Source organism: Dendrobates tinctorius, unplaced genomic scaffold, assembly GCF_039654945.1.
Source record: "Dendrobates tinctorius isolate UK_male_01 unplaced genomic scaffold, ASM3965494v1 ptg000035l, whole genome shotgun sequence".
Taxonomy (NCBI): Eukaryota; Metazoa; Chordata; class Amphibia; order Anura; family Dendrobatidae; genus Dendrobates; species Dendrobates tinctorius.
The window spans coordinates 16,776,427-16,791,721 of record NW_027361703.1 but is presented as its reverse complement, the minus strand read 5'-3'; the positions used below and the strand labels follow the sequence as shown (position 1 = coordinate 16,791,721).

The window sequence follows — 15,295 nt, the reverse complement described above, 5'->3', positions numbered from 1 at the left end:
GAGTTTATTTTTTAAGCGTTTATTGCAAAGTTCAAATGTTTATGTTTTTATAGATTGACGCTACAATGTTAATTTTATAAACTTTACGCCTTTATCTCTGAAGAGCGAAAGAGGGCGATTTAAACTTGATTTTTCCAGGGATTTTGATCACTTAAGCACCCGTTACACATAACGATGTCCCAGCGATCCTACCAACGATCCGACATGGATGGGATCGCTGGGACATCGTTAGACAGCCCCTCCAGCGATCAGGACCAGCCGCGTGGCTCCTAGATACCCACCGTTTACATTGGAAACCAGCTTGCAGCGTCACTGATCGTTGCTCTCCCCCACACGCAGCGATGTGCGCTGGCCAGCGGGAGACCAACGATCAAAAAACGGCCCAGGACGATCCTGCACGATCAGCGATACCCTTCAGGGGGGCTGGTCGCTGATCCATGTCACACACCGTGATCTCGCCAGCGAGGTCGCTGTGGCGTCACAAAATCAGCGATCTCGCTGGCAAGATCACTGTGTGTGACAGGGCCTTCGTACTAGAATACCACAGTGGCCTTGAGCATCACAACTACAATGGCAGCTCTAGGGGGCCTTCAGCATGTCCCTGGCTGCTATGGTATCACATTGGCTCCCCACGATTGCTGTCCATTTTTCAATGGTTTAATGACTATTCAAATGGTTAAACTGCAGCAACTGGAGCAAGCTCAGTTATGGACAGATCTTGGCTGCACACCAGCTGGAATCTTCCTGGCATGAAGCAGGTTCAGCTCCTGAGCCCGCTTCATACAGCCTTTAGTGACCCATGACAAAAGTGTACATTGTAGGTCGTTTGGGGGTTACAATGTACATTGAGCACCTACCTTTTATCCATTGTAAGCTCTATTAATCCCTTCAATTTGAATTCAAAGTCTTCCTGAGCAGCTTCTTCATCAACCTCAGCTCCTACAGGAAGAAAACACACTTATACTCTGTTATGAATGAAGAGGACTGTCGAGACAGGTAAAGACACAAACACTTACCATCCTCAGCAAAGCTGGCAACATCACTATAGCTACTGCAGTGACTCATGGTTTCAACGGAGGAATCGTCATCACTAAACGGCTGGATGTTTTTCTGACGGCCACCTAAAAAGCATAGCAGTAATAAGTGAGACTTTTCTTCAATAAAATGCAAGTGTCTTATCTTAACAATATAATGCTCTGCTCATTTAACACTCAAATCTCTATAACAGGAAACAAAGCCGAACCAGATCAATGACATCTACAGATACCTGCTGTGTGTGCATGATAGGCAGTGCCGGATTGGGATGCCAAGCGCCCAGTAATATTGAGTCTGGCGGGCCCACTGTTCAGCTACATCCAAATATATTACCGGCTCTCATAAATAAATGTAATAAACGGGGTAGTTTGTTAAATGAATGGCGAGGATGCCCTTGTCTATACATCGTGAAACATGTGCCAACTATTTCTTATAAGTGGCATGGAGAGCCCATCCCAGCATGGAGGCCCACCGGAGGATCCCCCTGTGGGCCTGTCCAAGCCTTTGGGTAGGCATCATGTCCCTGTCCTAGTCTAAACAGCAATTCCTGTGCCACTCACCGCTGCATCCGTAGGCCAGTCGACAACAGAGCAAGTTAAAAAAGTGTATAATCTATTTTATTTAACCCCTTCCTGACATCCGACGTACTATCCCGTCCACGGTACCCGGGCCCGTATGACCGTGGACGGGATAGTACGTCTACCGCGATCAGCGGCGCCCACGTGGTGAGCGCCGCTGATCGCGGCCGGGTGTCAGCTGATTATCACAGCTGACACCCGGCACTATGTGTCAGGGGCGGTCACGGACCGCCCCCGACACGTTAACCCCTTGCACACCGCGATCAAACATGATCGCGGTGTACCGGGAGTTAAAGGGAAGCATCGGCAGGGAGGGGGCTCCCTCCGTGCTTCCCTGAGCCCCCCACGGCAGCGCAATGTGCAGCGCTGCTGCGGGGGGCTCCTATCCTCCAGGCCCCCGAATCCAAGATGGCGACGGGGGCCTTCGGGGACCTGAGGAAGCTGGCTTCCTCAGTGCCTGCAAAGCGCAGGCAAGAGGAAGTCTGCTTCAATGCCTGTGACAGATTGCTGATCTGTCACAGTGATCTGTGATGTGACAGATCAGCGATCTGTCACAGGACAGTGATGTCCCACCTGGGACTATGTAATAAAGTAAAAAAAAAAAAAAAATGTAAAAATAAATTAAAATCGCCAAATAAATTAGTAAAAAAAAAAAAAAAAAAAAAAAATATTCCCCAATAAATTCATTTTTTGAAAATAATAAAAAACAAACAATAAAAGTACACATATTAGGTATCGCCGCGTCCGTAATGACCCGCCCTATAAAACGGTCCCATTAGTTAACCCTTTTAGCGAACCCCTTAAAAAATAAAAATAAAAAACGAAGCAAAAAATAATGATTTATTATCATACCGCCAAACAAAAAGTGTAATATCGCGCGATCAAAAAGACGCATATAAATATCCATGGTACCGCTGAAAACGTCATCTTGTCCCGCAAAAAACGAGCTGCCACACAGCATCATCAGCGAAAAAATAAAAAAGTTATAGCTCACAGAATAAAGCGATGCAAAAATAATTATTTTTTATATAAAATAGTTTTCATTGCATAAAACCGACAAAAACATAAAAAAACGACCTAAATGAGGTATCGCTGTAACCGTACTGACCCGAAGAATAAAACCGCTTTATCAATTTTACCGCACGCGGAACGGTGTAAACGCACCCCCCCCCAAAAGAAATTCATGAAACGCTGGTTTTTGTTCATTCTGCGTCCCAAAAATAGGAATAAAAAGCGATCAAAAAATGTCACGTGCCCGAAAATGGTACCAATAAAAACGTCAACTCGTCCCGCAAAAAATAAGACCTCACATGACTCGGTGGGTCAAAATACGGAAAAATTATAGCTCTCAAAATGTGGTGATGCAAAAACTATTTTACAATAAAAAGCGTCTTTTAGCGTGTGACAGCCGCCAAACATAAAAACCGCCATAAATAGTAAATCAAACCCCCCCGTTATCACCTCCTTAGTTAGGGAAAAATAATAAAACTAAAAAAAAAAAGTATCTATCTCCATTTTCCCGTTAGGGTAAGGCTGTGTGCACACGCTGCGGATTAGGTGCGGATTCATCCGCGCGGATTTTGTAAAATCCGCAGGTGAAACCGCAGGTCAAAAGACCTGCGGTTTTACCTGCAGATTGCTCTGCGGTTTTGTCCTGCGGTTTTTCATCTCCTCATTAGAGGAGATGGCAAACCGCAGGAGAATCCGCAGAAAGAATTGACATGTCAATTCTTTCTGCGGATTGAAAACCGCAGATAATCCGCGCGGAAAATTCCGCACTGCGGTTTTTGATTCCCATAGGGAATCATGGTACTGGGGTCCGCAGCAGCCAAAACCGCTGCGGAACTGCAGCAAAATCCGCAGCGTGTGCACACAGCCTTAGGGTTAGGGCTAGGGTTAGGGCTAGGGTTAGGGTTAGGGTTAGGGCTGGAGTTATAATTGGGGGTTTCCACTGTTTGGGCACATCAGGGGCTCTCCAAACGCAACATGGCGTCTGATCTCAATTCCAGCCAATTCTGAGTTGAAAAAGTCAAATGGTGCTCCTTCCCTTCCAAGCTCTGCCATGCGCCCAAACAGTGTTTTACCCCCACATGTAGGGTATCAGCCTACTCAGGACAAATTGCAAAACAATTTTTGGGGTCCAATTTCTCCTGTTACCCTTAGGAAAATAAAAAATTGGGGGCAAAAATATCATTTTTGTGGAAAAAAATGATTTTTTTATTTTCACGTCCGAGTGTTATAAACTTCTGTGAAGCACTTGGGGGTTCAAAGTGCTCACCACACATCTAGATAAGTTCCGTGGGGGGTCTAGTGTCCAAAATGGGGTCACTTGTGGGGAGTTTCAATAGTTTAGGTACATCAGGGGCTCTCCAAACGCACATGACACCCGCAGACCATTCCATCAAAGTCTGCATTCCAAAACGTCACTGCTTCCCTTCCGAGCCCCGACGTGTGTCCATACAGTAGTTTTCTCCCACATATGGGGTGTCAGCGTACTCAGGCCAAATTGGACAACAACTTTTGGGGTCCAATTTCTCCTGTTACCCTTGGGAAAATGAAAAAATTGGGGACTAATTGATCATGTTTCTGGAAAAAATACCATTTTTTTATTTTCATGCCCTGGCATTATAAACTTCTGTGAAGCCCTTGGGGGTTCAAAGTGCTCACCTCACATCTAGATAAGTTCCTTAGTGGGTCTAGTTTTCAAAATGGGGTCATTTGTGGGGGGTTTCCACTGTTTAGGTACATTAGGGGCTCTCCAAAGGCAACATGACACTCGCAGACCATTCCATCAAAGTCTGCATACCAAAACGTCACTACTTCCCTTCGGAACCCCGACGTGTGCCCATACAGTTGTTTTCACCCACATATGGGGAATCAGCATACTCAGGACAAATTGGACAACAACTTTTGGGGTCCAATTTCTCCTGGTACCCTTTGGAAAATAAAAAAATGGTGACTAAAAGATCATGTTTGTGGAAAAAATACGAATTATTTATTTTCACGCCCGGGCATTATAAACTTCTGTGAAGCACTGGGGGGGGTCAAAGTGCTCACCACACATCTAGATAAGTTCCTTAGGGGGTCTAGTTTCCAAAATGGTGTCATTTGTGGGGGGTTTCCACTGTTTTGGTACATCAGGAGTTTTCCAAACGCGACATGGTGTCCGATCTCAATTCCAGCCAAAAACGTCAAATGGCATTGCTTCCCTTCCGAGCTCTGCCATGCGCCCAAATAGTGGTTTACCCCCACATGTGGGGTATCAGCGTACTCAGGACAAATTGCACAATAACTTTTGCAGTCCAATTTCTCCTGTTACCCTTGGTAAAATAAAAAAAATTGAACCTGAAGTATTTTTTTTGTGAAAAAAAGTTAGATGTTCATTTCTTTTTAAATATTCAAAAAAATTCCTGTGACGCACCTAATGGGTTAATAAACTTCTTGAATGTGGTTTTGAGCACCTTAAGGGGTTCCGTTTTTAGAATGGTGTCACTTTTGGGTATTTTCTATCATATAGACCCCTCAAAGTGGCTTCAAATGTGATGTGGTCCTAAAAATAAAATGGTGTTGTAAAAATGATAAATCGCTGGTCAACTTTTAACCCTTATAACTTCCTAACAAAAAAAAAAAAATTTTGGTTGCAAAATTGTGCTGATGTAAAGTAAACATGTGGGAAATGTTACTTATCAAGTTTTTTGTGTGCCGTATCTCTGTGATTTAAGGGCATAAAAATTCAAAGTTGGAAAATTGCGAAATTTTCAACATTTTTGCCAAATTTCCAATTTTTTCACAAATAAACGCAAGTTATTTGAATGAAATTTTACCACTAACATGAAGTACAATATGTCACGAGAAAACAATGTCAGAATCACCGGGATCAATGGAAGCGTTCCAGAGTTATGACCTCATAAAGGTACAGTGGTCAGAATTGTAAAAATTGGCCCGGTCATGAACGTGCAAACCACCCTTGGGGGTGAAGGGGTTAATATCTTGTTGTTCGCACACAGGCAGCAAATTTTTTTTTTTTTTTTTAAACAAAACTTTCACATTTTCGTCACCACTTAAATAGTACGCAAATCACGTTGCCATGTAATTTTTACTGCACGCTAAACCATAAATAGTGAAATTGCATTCATTTTTCCCTCACATTTGGTACTGACTGGCCTAACCCCAGCATGCTCCTTCGCGTGTCACTCCTTATTCTAGCAGGAAGGAGACATTTTCTAGAGCCAGGACAAACAAGGCTGGGTCACAGCTGACATGGCTTCTTAGCGTATGGGAACCGATAACACATTTATCAGGTATTTACACAGCACACTGGAATGGAAAGTTACATATCCACAGCTGTGAAAGTCTCATGGCAGTTCAGAAAAGGAGAACGGAATGGATGGCCAAGGGGTGCGCCAAAATACCACTTCATTTTCAGCCTAAATCCCAATTCCCTAAACTATTTAATACAAAAAAAAAATCCCTATTCTTCCCTAACTACACTAACTTTTTATAATGCTTTGTCTGAGAATCCCAGTGCATGCTGGGATATCTAAAGCATCAATAGGGGCAGAGGTTGTGGTCACTGCAGGCCCCTGCTCTGAAATACAGGGCCATTAGTGACTGGGATAGTTCCTGACCAACGTGCACAGTGCGCTCTCGCTGGCTCCGATCAGTAGTAAGGATATGGCAGAGTGCACTGTGTGTTTTGTAAGACACACAATACCTGGCTTGCAGAGCGCAACGGCCCCCTGTCCAGCAATTGACAGCATATGGCAGTAGTCTGAGATGGCACTGGTCTCTGCACGCTGGGTTTAGTCTTACAAAAAGGAAAATAAAAATTAAGAAACAGTAAAGAAAAAATTTGAAAAAAAAAAAATCAGAAGAAAAATAATTAGCTTTATAAGGTAGGGCATTGGGGTAGTAAATAATCACTTTATTTTTTACAACAAAAAAAAAACGGCAGAGCCTGCACCTTTCCGGGGACATGACAGGTGACATGTGCCCGCAACAGCCATAGGTGGAATAGTGATCCACTAACAGCTGTTAACTAGTTAAATGCCACTGTCAATCTCCAACAGGGCACTTAACTTGAGCTTACTGGAAGCACGTTGCTAATCCTGCCCATCTGTGACCCGGTCACATGATCGCAGGTCATAGGTGGTTCGGCATAAAATACAGGTTTGCAGCAGACCTCTATTGTAATAGTCGGATTGCTATGAGCACCTCCATGTGGTCGGCACTAGCAAGTGAGCATTTCTGCTACACACAGGGAACATGATCATCGCCTGTGTAGCAGAAGCAATCAATGTACTGCAGATTTTAGTCTCCCATGGAGACTCTTGAAGCATGCAAAAAGTAAAAAAAAAAAATTAAAATATTTAGTAAAAATCTAAGTTCAAATCACTCACTTTCGCCCCATTGAAAAAAAAAAAAAAAAAAAAATATATCAAATACATATTTGGTATCACTGAGTTCAGAATCGCCCAGCCAATATAAAACGTATTAAACTGATCACTAAACTGCGAAGTGAGAAAAAAAATTACAATGCCAGAAGTATTTTGGTTGCTGCTACATTGCAATAAAATGCAGCTCACCGTGTAAAAAAAAAAAAAAAAAAAAAAGCTTTCACCCAGCCCCAAGTCACGAAGAATGGAGACGCTACAAGTCTCGAAAAATGGTGCCTTTTTTAAGCCAATTTTGGATTTCACCACTTAAAAAAAATAGAGCCTAGACATGTTTGGTGTCTGAACTTGTAATGACCTCGAGAAGGATAATGGCAGCTCAGTTCTAGCATTTAGTGAACACAGTATTAAAAAAAATATCTGTGGAATTGCACTTTTTTGCACTTTCACGGATTGGAATTTTTTCCTTCATTTTCCAGTACGATATGTTAAAACTAATGGTGTTCAAAAGTACAACTAACGCCCCCATAAAAACAATATATCCCCCTCTGCCCCTTCTCAGCCTACTAAGGTTGTGTGCACACGTTGAGGGTTTTGATTCGTTTTTGGACGCGTGGAATTGCATCAAATCCGCAGTGTAGTACAGTACCAATGATAGTCAATGGGAATTTGAGAATTGGTGTGCACATGCTGCAGAAAAATCAGCGCGGGTTTGCAGCGTTTTATTTTCCGCCGCATGTCCATTTTGGGCAGAACTGCAGCGTCTCTGCACCCATTGACTGTACACTGAGGAAGGCAAATCCACACACCAAAAAACGCATGGCAATCCGCATCAATGCCGCCGGAAATCTGCAAGCATTTTGGCCTGTTTTCTGCCAAGAGATGCAGATTCTGTGCGGAAAGTTCCGCAGGCCCATCCGCAACGTGTGCACATACCCTTATACAGGACATAATGGAGGGTACTTAGGATCCACAATGAACAGACCAAGCCCCTTCTCCCCAATATACACTTCTTTATCGAGCAGGTTAATTAACTTCAGAGATATTCCCAAAACCCTAGCCAGCCCCTAGTACCTCATGCCTTCAGACAAGTCACACCGCTGTAGCCATCATCTCCACCATTAGCACTGCGATCAGCTAGTGCCTCCTCGCCAGCAGGGTTCTGCCTACAACATGCAAGTCACCCATCAGCTGTTTATCTTGCACGCTTCTACAAGAAGGACGTCACAAATAGACTGATGAATTGCAAAATTCCAGTGCACAATCACCTTCAGTGACCTCCAACCATTATATCGGGGAAGAGAGAAGTGGAAATTCCCCAATACATAAATTCCTTTTTACTGGCAGAAGAAAGCAGCCATTCATTTATAGTAGCACTACGCAGTGGAAACCGCTACTTGTACAGTAATGCTACAGATAAAGCACCATCACCTGTCATTACTGCCGCTTCTGCCAATCTCCGGCAGTTAGTGACCTGTCCGATCGCTCCAGTGTTTCATGGAGCAAGTCGGAGGTCATAACGCCATACAAGTCTATGCTCTCGGACCAGCATTGAGTGCTTTAAGGTAAAGTCTGACTTGCAGTCACAATTTGGCACCACAGGACCAAAGCAGCATCAAAAAAAGGTGAAGACGCTGGAGGGCAAGTGAGACCTGGGGCAGGGACCTTGGCTTAGAAGCACCACTCCAGTGCTGAAAAACAAGACGCTGGAGTGGTGCTTTAATATTGTCAAAAGGACACACAAGGGAAACTGACATTTAGAACAAGCCTAATGGTGCAATGATACTGGACAATCACCATGAATGAACATTCCAGGAAAGCTCATCTTCAGGTAACTTGGCAATGTGAAGGGGCGATCGATGAGCAAAACACTTAAAGGGGATCTGTCATCCCATTTTAGCCCTATCAGCTGCGTCCACCGCCATCAGGGGCTTATCTACAGCATTCCGTAATGCTGTAGATAAGCCACCGATGAAACCTGAAAGAAAAAAAAAAAAAGGTTAGATTATACTCACCCCGGCGTTCAGTCCGGTGTGTGTCGCCATCCGGTCTGGCGCCTCCCATCTTCATACAATGATGTCCTCCTCCTTGATTCTCCCTCAGCTCCTGCACACATGTACTTTATCTGCTTTGTTCAGGGCAGAGTAAAGTCCTGCAGTGCGCAGGCGCCAGACCTCTCTGACCTTTCCCAGCGCCTGTGCACGCAGTACTCTGCTCTGCCCTCAACAGGGCAGATAAAGTACGCCTGCGCAGGAGCCGAGGGAACAGCAAGGAGGAGGACATCGTATGAAGATGGGAGGCACCGGACCGCGACACCACTGTACCGACTCCGCCCCCCGGTGAGTATAGTCTAACGTGTTTTTCTCATCTTTCAGGTTTCATCGGGGGCTTACCTACAGCATTACATAAGCCCCTGATGGCGGTGGCTGCATCTTATAGGGCTAAAATGGGGTGACAGATTCCCTTTAAGTCAGCTTAAGCTCAAGGCCAGGCTATTTATCCCTGCACCTGACAGGCACATTGTGTCACATGCGGTTTAAGGAGCCATTTTATTTCTTGTTCAGTAGTGATGAGCGAATGTGGTTAGATAACATCTTCGTTAACACGTGAGCCTTCAGTCTTAACCGCTTTAGGCATCAAAAACCATGAAGCAGCTATAAATTGTCATTTTTCAGCCACCCCAACAACTAAGATGACAACGCTTCAGGAAAAACATGCGCCAGAGTTTTCCTGATGCGCCTTATGCTTCAATCCTCAGATATGCCGACATCTAAAAGACAAGGTGCAGGTATACCCTAAAAAGGTAGCAGCAAATGTGGCACAAATATTCAAAACGGGTCAAAAATTTAGCACAAAAATTATAGGCTGATAAATTTAACGTTACTCAGAAAAATCTGTAGACTCTCAAAAATAACCTTGTAACCCAACATTAAAGGTTTTATAAAGTATTGGTCCTGTCAAACTAATCAGATCAGCCTCTATGAAGATCCAGGATGGACCATGATTACGCTGTGAATGTTGTCTTTAAGGACTTTTCAATACTGTGCCACACAACTGGTGTAGTAGATCCCTAGACATTACATACTGCATACAACTATGGTTTAAAAAAGTCATATTCAGGTAGGGGTGGATAAGCCTGTTTTCACGTTAGACTTTTGTTGGAAAAAAAAAATTCTTAATCAAAATTGCACCATTTTGCTAGAGAATATTAGGCTCCATCAAGATGGTGCCTGCACAGTAGCATCTATCAACAATGCTAATCACAGGCACGGCCGATGGCACCATTTTGATTAAGATTTTTTTTTTTTTTTTTTTTTTTTTTTTACAACAAAACTAACGGTCTAAATAGCACTCATGATCTCAGGGTGCAGGTGGGGTAAAAGTGACACCCCACACCTAATCATTTAGGTGCCATAGTCACTATTGACAGCAGCACCCAAGAGGTTGAACAGGCATTGTCAGTGCCAACACCGATTGTGGGTGAGGCAGAAGGGTGTTGGCTATAGCGTGCAGCTGACTGCTGCGGAATAGCTTACTCACCGATAACGGTGTTTCTCAGAACCCATGACAGCACCATGGAGAGAGGGGACTGCCCTTCAGGGACAGGAACCTACAGATAAAAAGGGTGGTACCTCTCCTCCACCTTCAGTTTGTTACAGAGCATCAGAGGGTCTCCAGGTTAGTTAAACAGAAATCTATGCACATTATAGTATTGCTTATTTATCAGAATCACCGTGCTTAAACGGATACACTCTACGAACAGTAAACGTGCTCACCACACTCGTGAAGGGGAGGGGAATAAGCAGGTGCTGTCATGGGTTCTGAGAAACACCGTTATCGGTAACTAAGCTATTCTCTCTCACCCATGACAGCACCACAGAGAGAATTACAGAGATTGGTAGCTTAGGGAGAGACCACCGCCTGAAGGACCCTTCTCCCGAAGCTCAGGTGAGATGTAGAGGCTAGATCTAATCGATAGTGTCTGAAAAACGTTGAAGGTGATGACCAGGTGGCCGCCTTACAGATTTGTTCTATCGATATCTCAGATCTTTCAGCCCATGAGGTCGCCATTGCTCTTGTGGAATGGGCTCTCAACCCTTCCGGGATGGTATTTCCACTGGATGAATATGCCAGGGCAATCGCATCCCTTATCCACCTTGCCAGGGTACTCTTAGATGCTTTGAGCCCCTTCCGATGTCCCTGGAAACACAGAGCCTTCCTTCCTATATTTTTTGGTGGCCTCTAAATACTGTACTAGGCACCTCTTCACATCTAAGGTGTGGAATTTTTCTTCTCTCCCTTATTTTTAGGATTTGGACAGAAGGAAGGGAGGAAGGAATGAATGAATGAATGAATGAATGAATGAATGAATGAATGAATGAAGGAATGAAGGAAGGAAGGAAGGAAGGAAGGAAGGAAGGAAGGAAGGAAGGAAGGAAGGAAGGAAGGAAGGACGGAAGGACGGACTACCTCTTGGGACCTATGAAAATGTGATGACACTTTTGGTAGATAGGCCGGGTCAGGTTTTAAAATGACACCTCTAGAATATTTGTAAAAGGTGGCCCTGCTGATAAAGCTTGAATATCGCTCACCCTGCGAGCTGATGTTAGTGCCACCAGAAGCACTGTTTTTAACGACAGGATTCTTAGGGATGCCGAGTGAATAGGTTCGAACGGAGGGCCTGTTAGTGCGGACAGTACAAGATTCAGGTCCCAAGATTAGATCTGGTTGCAGCCTTAATAAATCTTGCCACCCAAGGGCTACCTGCCACATCATGGTTATAAAGGGTGCCCAAAGCCGCTACTTGTACCTTTAATGTGTTAACTGCCAGACACTGTTCTAGGCCCCTTTGTAGAAATTCTAGGATCTTATCAATGTGAACCCTGTCCTGAACCTTTACCCCTGAAGTGGATACAATTTTTTTCCACGTTCTCCCAAAAGCTCTCATCGTAACCGGTTTTCTACTTTTTTGTAACAGTTACCAGGTTCTCTGAAAATCCTCTGTCTCTCATCAGCAACCTCTCAAATTCCATGCTGTTAAATGGAGGTTCTCTGCCTGAGGATGTAACACTGGGCCCTGCGATAGCAGGTCTGGGAGATGCGGTAGGATCCATGGGTCAGTTACCGAGAGCATTCTTAGCCAGGAGAACCAGGTTCTTTTGGGCCAGAAGGGGGCTATTAATATCAGTCTTGCCCCGTCCTCCCTGACTTTTCTTAGAACTGTCGGAATAAGCATGATCGGGGGAAAGGCATATGTGCGTAATTGGGTGCGGCTCAGAAAGTCTGCCCTTTGATTCTCCGTGCCTCAGATGTGTAGCGCTGACAGCTAGCAGATTTTTCCCTCTGCTAGTTTGAGGACTATGGAGGATGTGTCCATTAGGGCTCGGGACCTGGCTCCCCCCTGATTTATATAGGCTACTGTGACTCGATTGTCCGAAAATATGCAGACATGATGATTCTGGGGCAGGGGTAGGAAGAGTGCTAATGCGTAGCCCACTGCTAAGAGCTCTTTCTGGTTTGATGAGGCTTCTAATTCTTGACCTCCCCAAACACCCTGAGCCACCTAGTTTGTGTGTGTTCCCCATCCTATGGGACTGGCGTCCATGGCAACTTTTTGTTACCCAGGGGATCCCTTTGGAAAGGTTGTCTTGGCTTCTCCACCAGGCTAGGGAATTAGTTTTTGAATTTAGGGTAATACGACCCTCTAGGTGTCCCCCTACTACTGACTGGTTGGGTAGTACATCCCACTGGAGATCTCTCATGTGTAACTGAGCCCATTGAACTGCTGGCAGGCAGGTGGAGAGAGAACCCAGCAGTGACATAGCTTTTCTTAATGTCATGGAAGGATTTTGGATTGCTCTTGTTAGAATTTGAGCGATTTTCTCCTTCTTGCAGTCTGGGAGGCGGCACTCAAATGTTTGAGTCCAGTGTTAGACCCAAGAAATCCTGCACTCTGCTGGGCTCCAATCTTGATTTTTTTCAGATTTAAGAGTCAGCCCAGGACAAATAGAGTGTCCATCACCCTGTCCCTCTGTTCCCGGCATTTTTGCACAGAGCTGCTTGCTATTAAAAAAATAATCTAGATACGGAATTAGGTCTTGCTCCCTTATATGGGCCATCATTTCCGCTACTATTTTGGTAAATACCCGTGGAGCTACAGATATTCCGAACGGCAAAGCTCTGTACTGGAAATCTTTTACCTTGCCCTTTGAGACAGCTAACCCGAGATATTTTCTAGAGTCTGTGAATGGGGACGTGATAATAGGCGTCTGAGATCTAACACCGTCATGAAGCAGATCGGGAACAGGATTTTGGTGGTGCACCTGATAGACTCCATTTTGAAGCTTTGATTTCTGATGTATCTATTTTTTTAAATTTATGATTGTCTGAAAAGTGCCGTCTGGCTTGGTGACCAGGAAAAGATGGGAGTAGAACCCCCTGCCCCTTTCCTGCAGGGGAACCTCCTGGAGGACTCTTACCAGTCTTAGGACCTCGCTTTCTAGAGTCTCCTGCTCTTGCGTACTGGATCTCAGCAGAGTCATTACATTCTTTTGAGGTGGGAGGGAGAGAGTCTATTCTTAGGCCCTCCTGGATTAGGTTTACTATCCATGGGTTGTTTGAGATTCTCTTCCAGGCTGGAAGGAAAAGGCTTAACCTTCCCCCCACCCTGGGCAAACCGTCAGGGTTTTTTGTCTTGGGACGAGTTACCAAAGAGAAACCCTCCATCTCACTTTTGTTCCCTCGGTGGTCTCCTCTGAAAAAAAAAAAAAAAAAAAAAAAAACTATTCCGAAAGGGCCTTTTAAACGCTGCAGGCTCCAAATTTGGGAACCCTTTCGTCTTGTCCCCCGCTTTCTGGAGGATGTGATCTAACGTCTCCCCAAAAAGGAATGTCCCTTCACAGGGGATTGAACACAATTTCATTTTGGTCTGTAGGTCCCCTGGCCAACTTTTGAGCCATAGTATTCTACAGGCTGCATTTGAGAGTGCTGCTGCTTTGGACGATAACCGGACTGAATCGGCCGATGAGTCCACTAAGAAGGCAGCCGTTCCCCTTATTATTGGGATAGAGTCTAAGATTTTATCCCTTGGCGTCCCTTCCCTTAGTTGCTTTTCAAGTTGGTCAGCAAATACCATTAGCGCTCTTGAGGTACAAGTTGCGCCGCTATGGCTGGCCTGAGGTTACCTCCAGCTGATTCCCATGCCCCTTTAAGAAAGGTATCTGCCTTTTTATCTAGGGGATCCCTGAGGGTGCCCATGTCCTCAAAGGGAAGGGCGAATTTCTTTGAGGTCTTTGCGACAGCTACGTCGAGCTTCATCCAAAGATGTAGATGCCTCTTCCTCAAAGGGATATTTTCTTTCAAGGGAAGGGGCAGTGGTGTTCTTCCTGTCGGGTTTATCCCCTTTTTTGATTAGGCCCTGAACATTTTCATTTAGCGGGAACACTCCGCTTTTTCTTGGCTAGTCACCCGAACATTATGTCCTGGACTGTTTTGATGGGCCTAGGGTCCAACACCCCCATGGTAGACCTTATCACTTTCACTAGCTTGTCTACCTCTTCTAGGGGAAAGCAGTGACGCCCCTCTGTTTCCTTGTCTGAGAAAGAGGAACCGGATTCTGAGGTTAAGACGCAATTTCTCCTGACATCGAAGAGTCTGACTGGGAAGTCACTATTGTGTCTTTTCTGTTTTGTCCCTGTGCCTAAGGGATGTAAGGGCACTCAACCTCCGATTTGATTGCGGCTCTTAGGTCAGAGGTAAAATCCGGGGTTTCCTGACAGAGGACTTCTTTTGTACAAGACTCGCAGAGTTTTTTCTCCCAAGATATATGTAGGGGTCTAGTACATATGGGGCATGCCCTGTTCTTTTTCCCCTTCTTCATTCCCTAGTAAGGGAAAGGAATTCTATTACAATGGTGAACATTCATGAAGATCACTCACCCACAAGTACGCGGCTGCAGGTACCGATTCGGGAGATGGAGTCAGGTCCTGTACAGGCTGATCTCCTGGTGGCGATTTGCTCCTTGCAGCTGACGTGCTCCGCTGCGTGGAGTGACTGCTGGAATGGCCATTCCCGTCTTGTTCCTTTTGGCGAAGATGGTGGTGCTGCCTGGCTTGCTGCTCCTGGTCGCTATCCCCCATTGTTCAGGATCGCTTCCAGTCAGGAGTGTTTCTAGCCCCACCATTTTAAATTTCCCAGCGTGTGATGTCACCGCTCCCATCCTGCACCGCGTTCGCCGGGGAGAGCGCTCCAGCGCATGCGCCGTTCCTGTGACCCGGTTTCTATTTCCGG

General features: G+C 45.1%; 1 protein-coding gene across 1 annotated transcript in view; it reads right to left on the bottom strand.

Moving 5' to 3' along the window:
- IFRD1 (interferon related developmental regulator 1) overlaps nt 1-15,295 on the bottom strand; it is an 81,408-nt gene that overhangs the window by 49,513 nt on the left and 16,600 nt on the right. Inside the window, exons 2-3 of the mRNA XM_073573303.1 lie at nt 1,017-1,121; nt 858-939 (exon numbers count right to left, since the gene is read on the bottom strand). Of these exons, the coding sequence (XP_073429404.1) occupies nt 858-939; nt 1,017-1,121 (187 nt within the window). The remainder of the gene's footprint in view (nt 1-857; nt 940-1,016; nt 1,122-15,295) is intronic.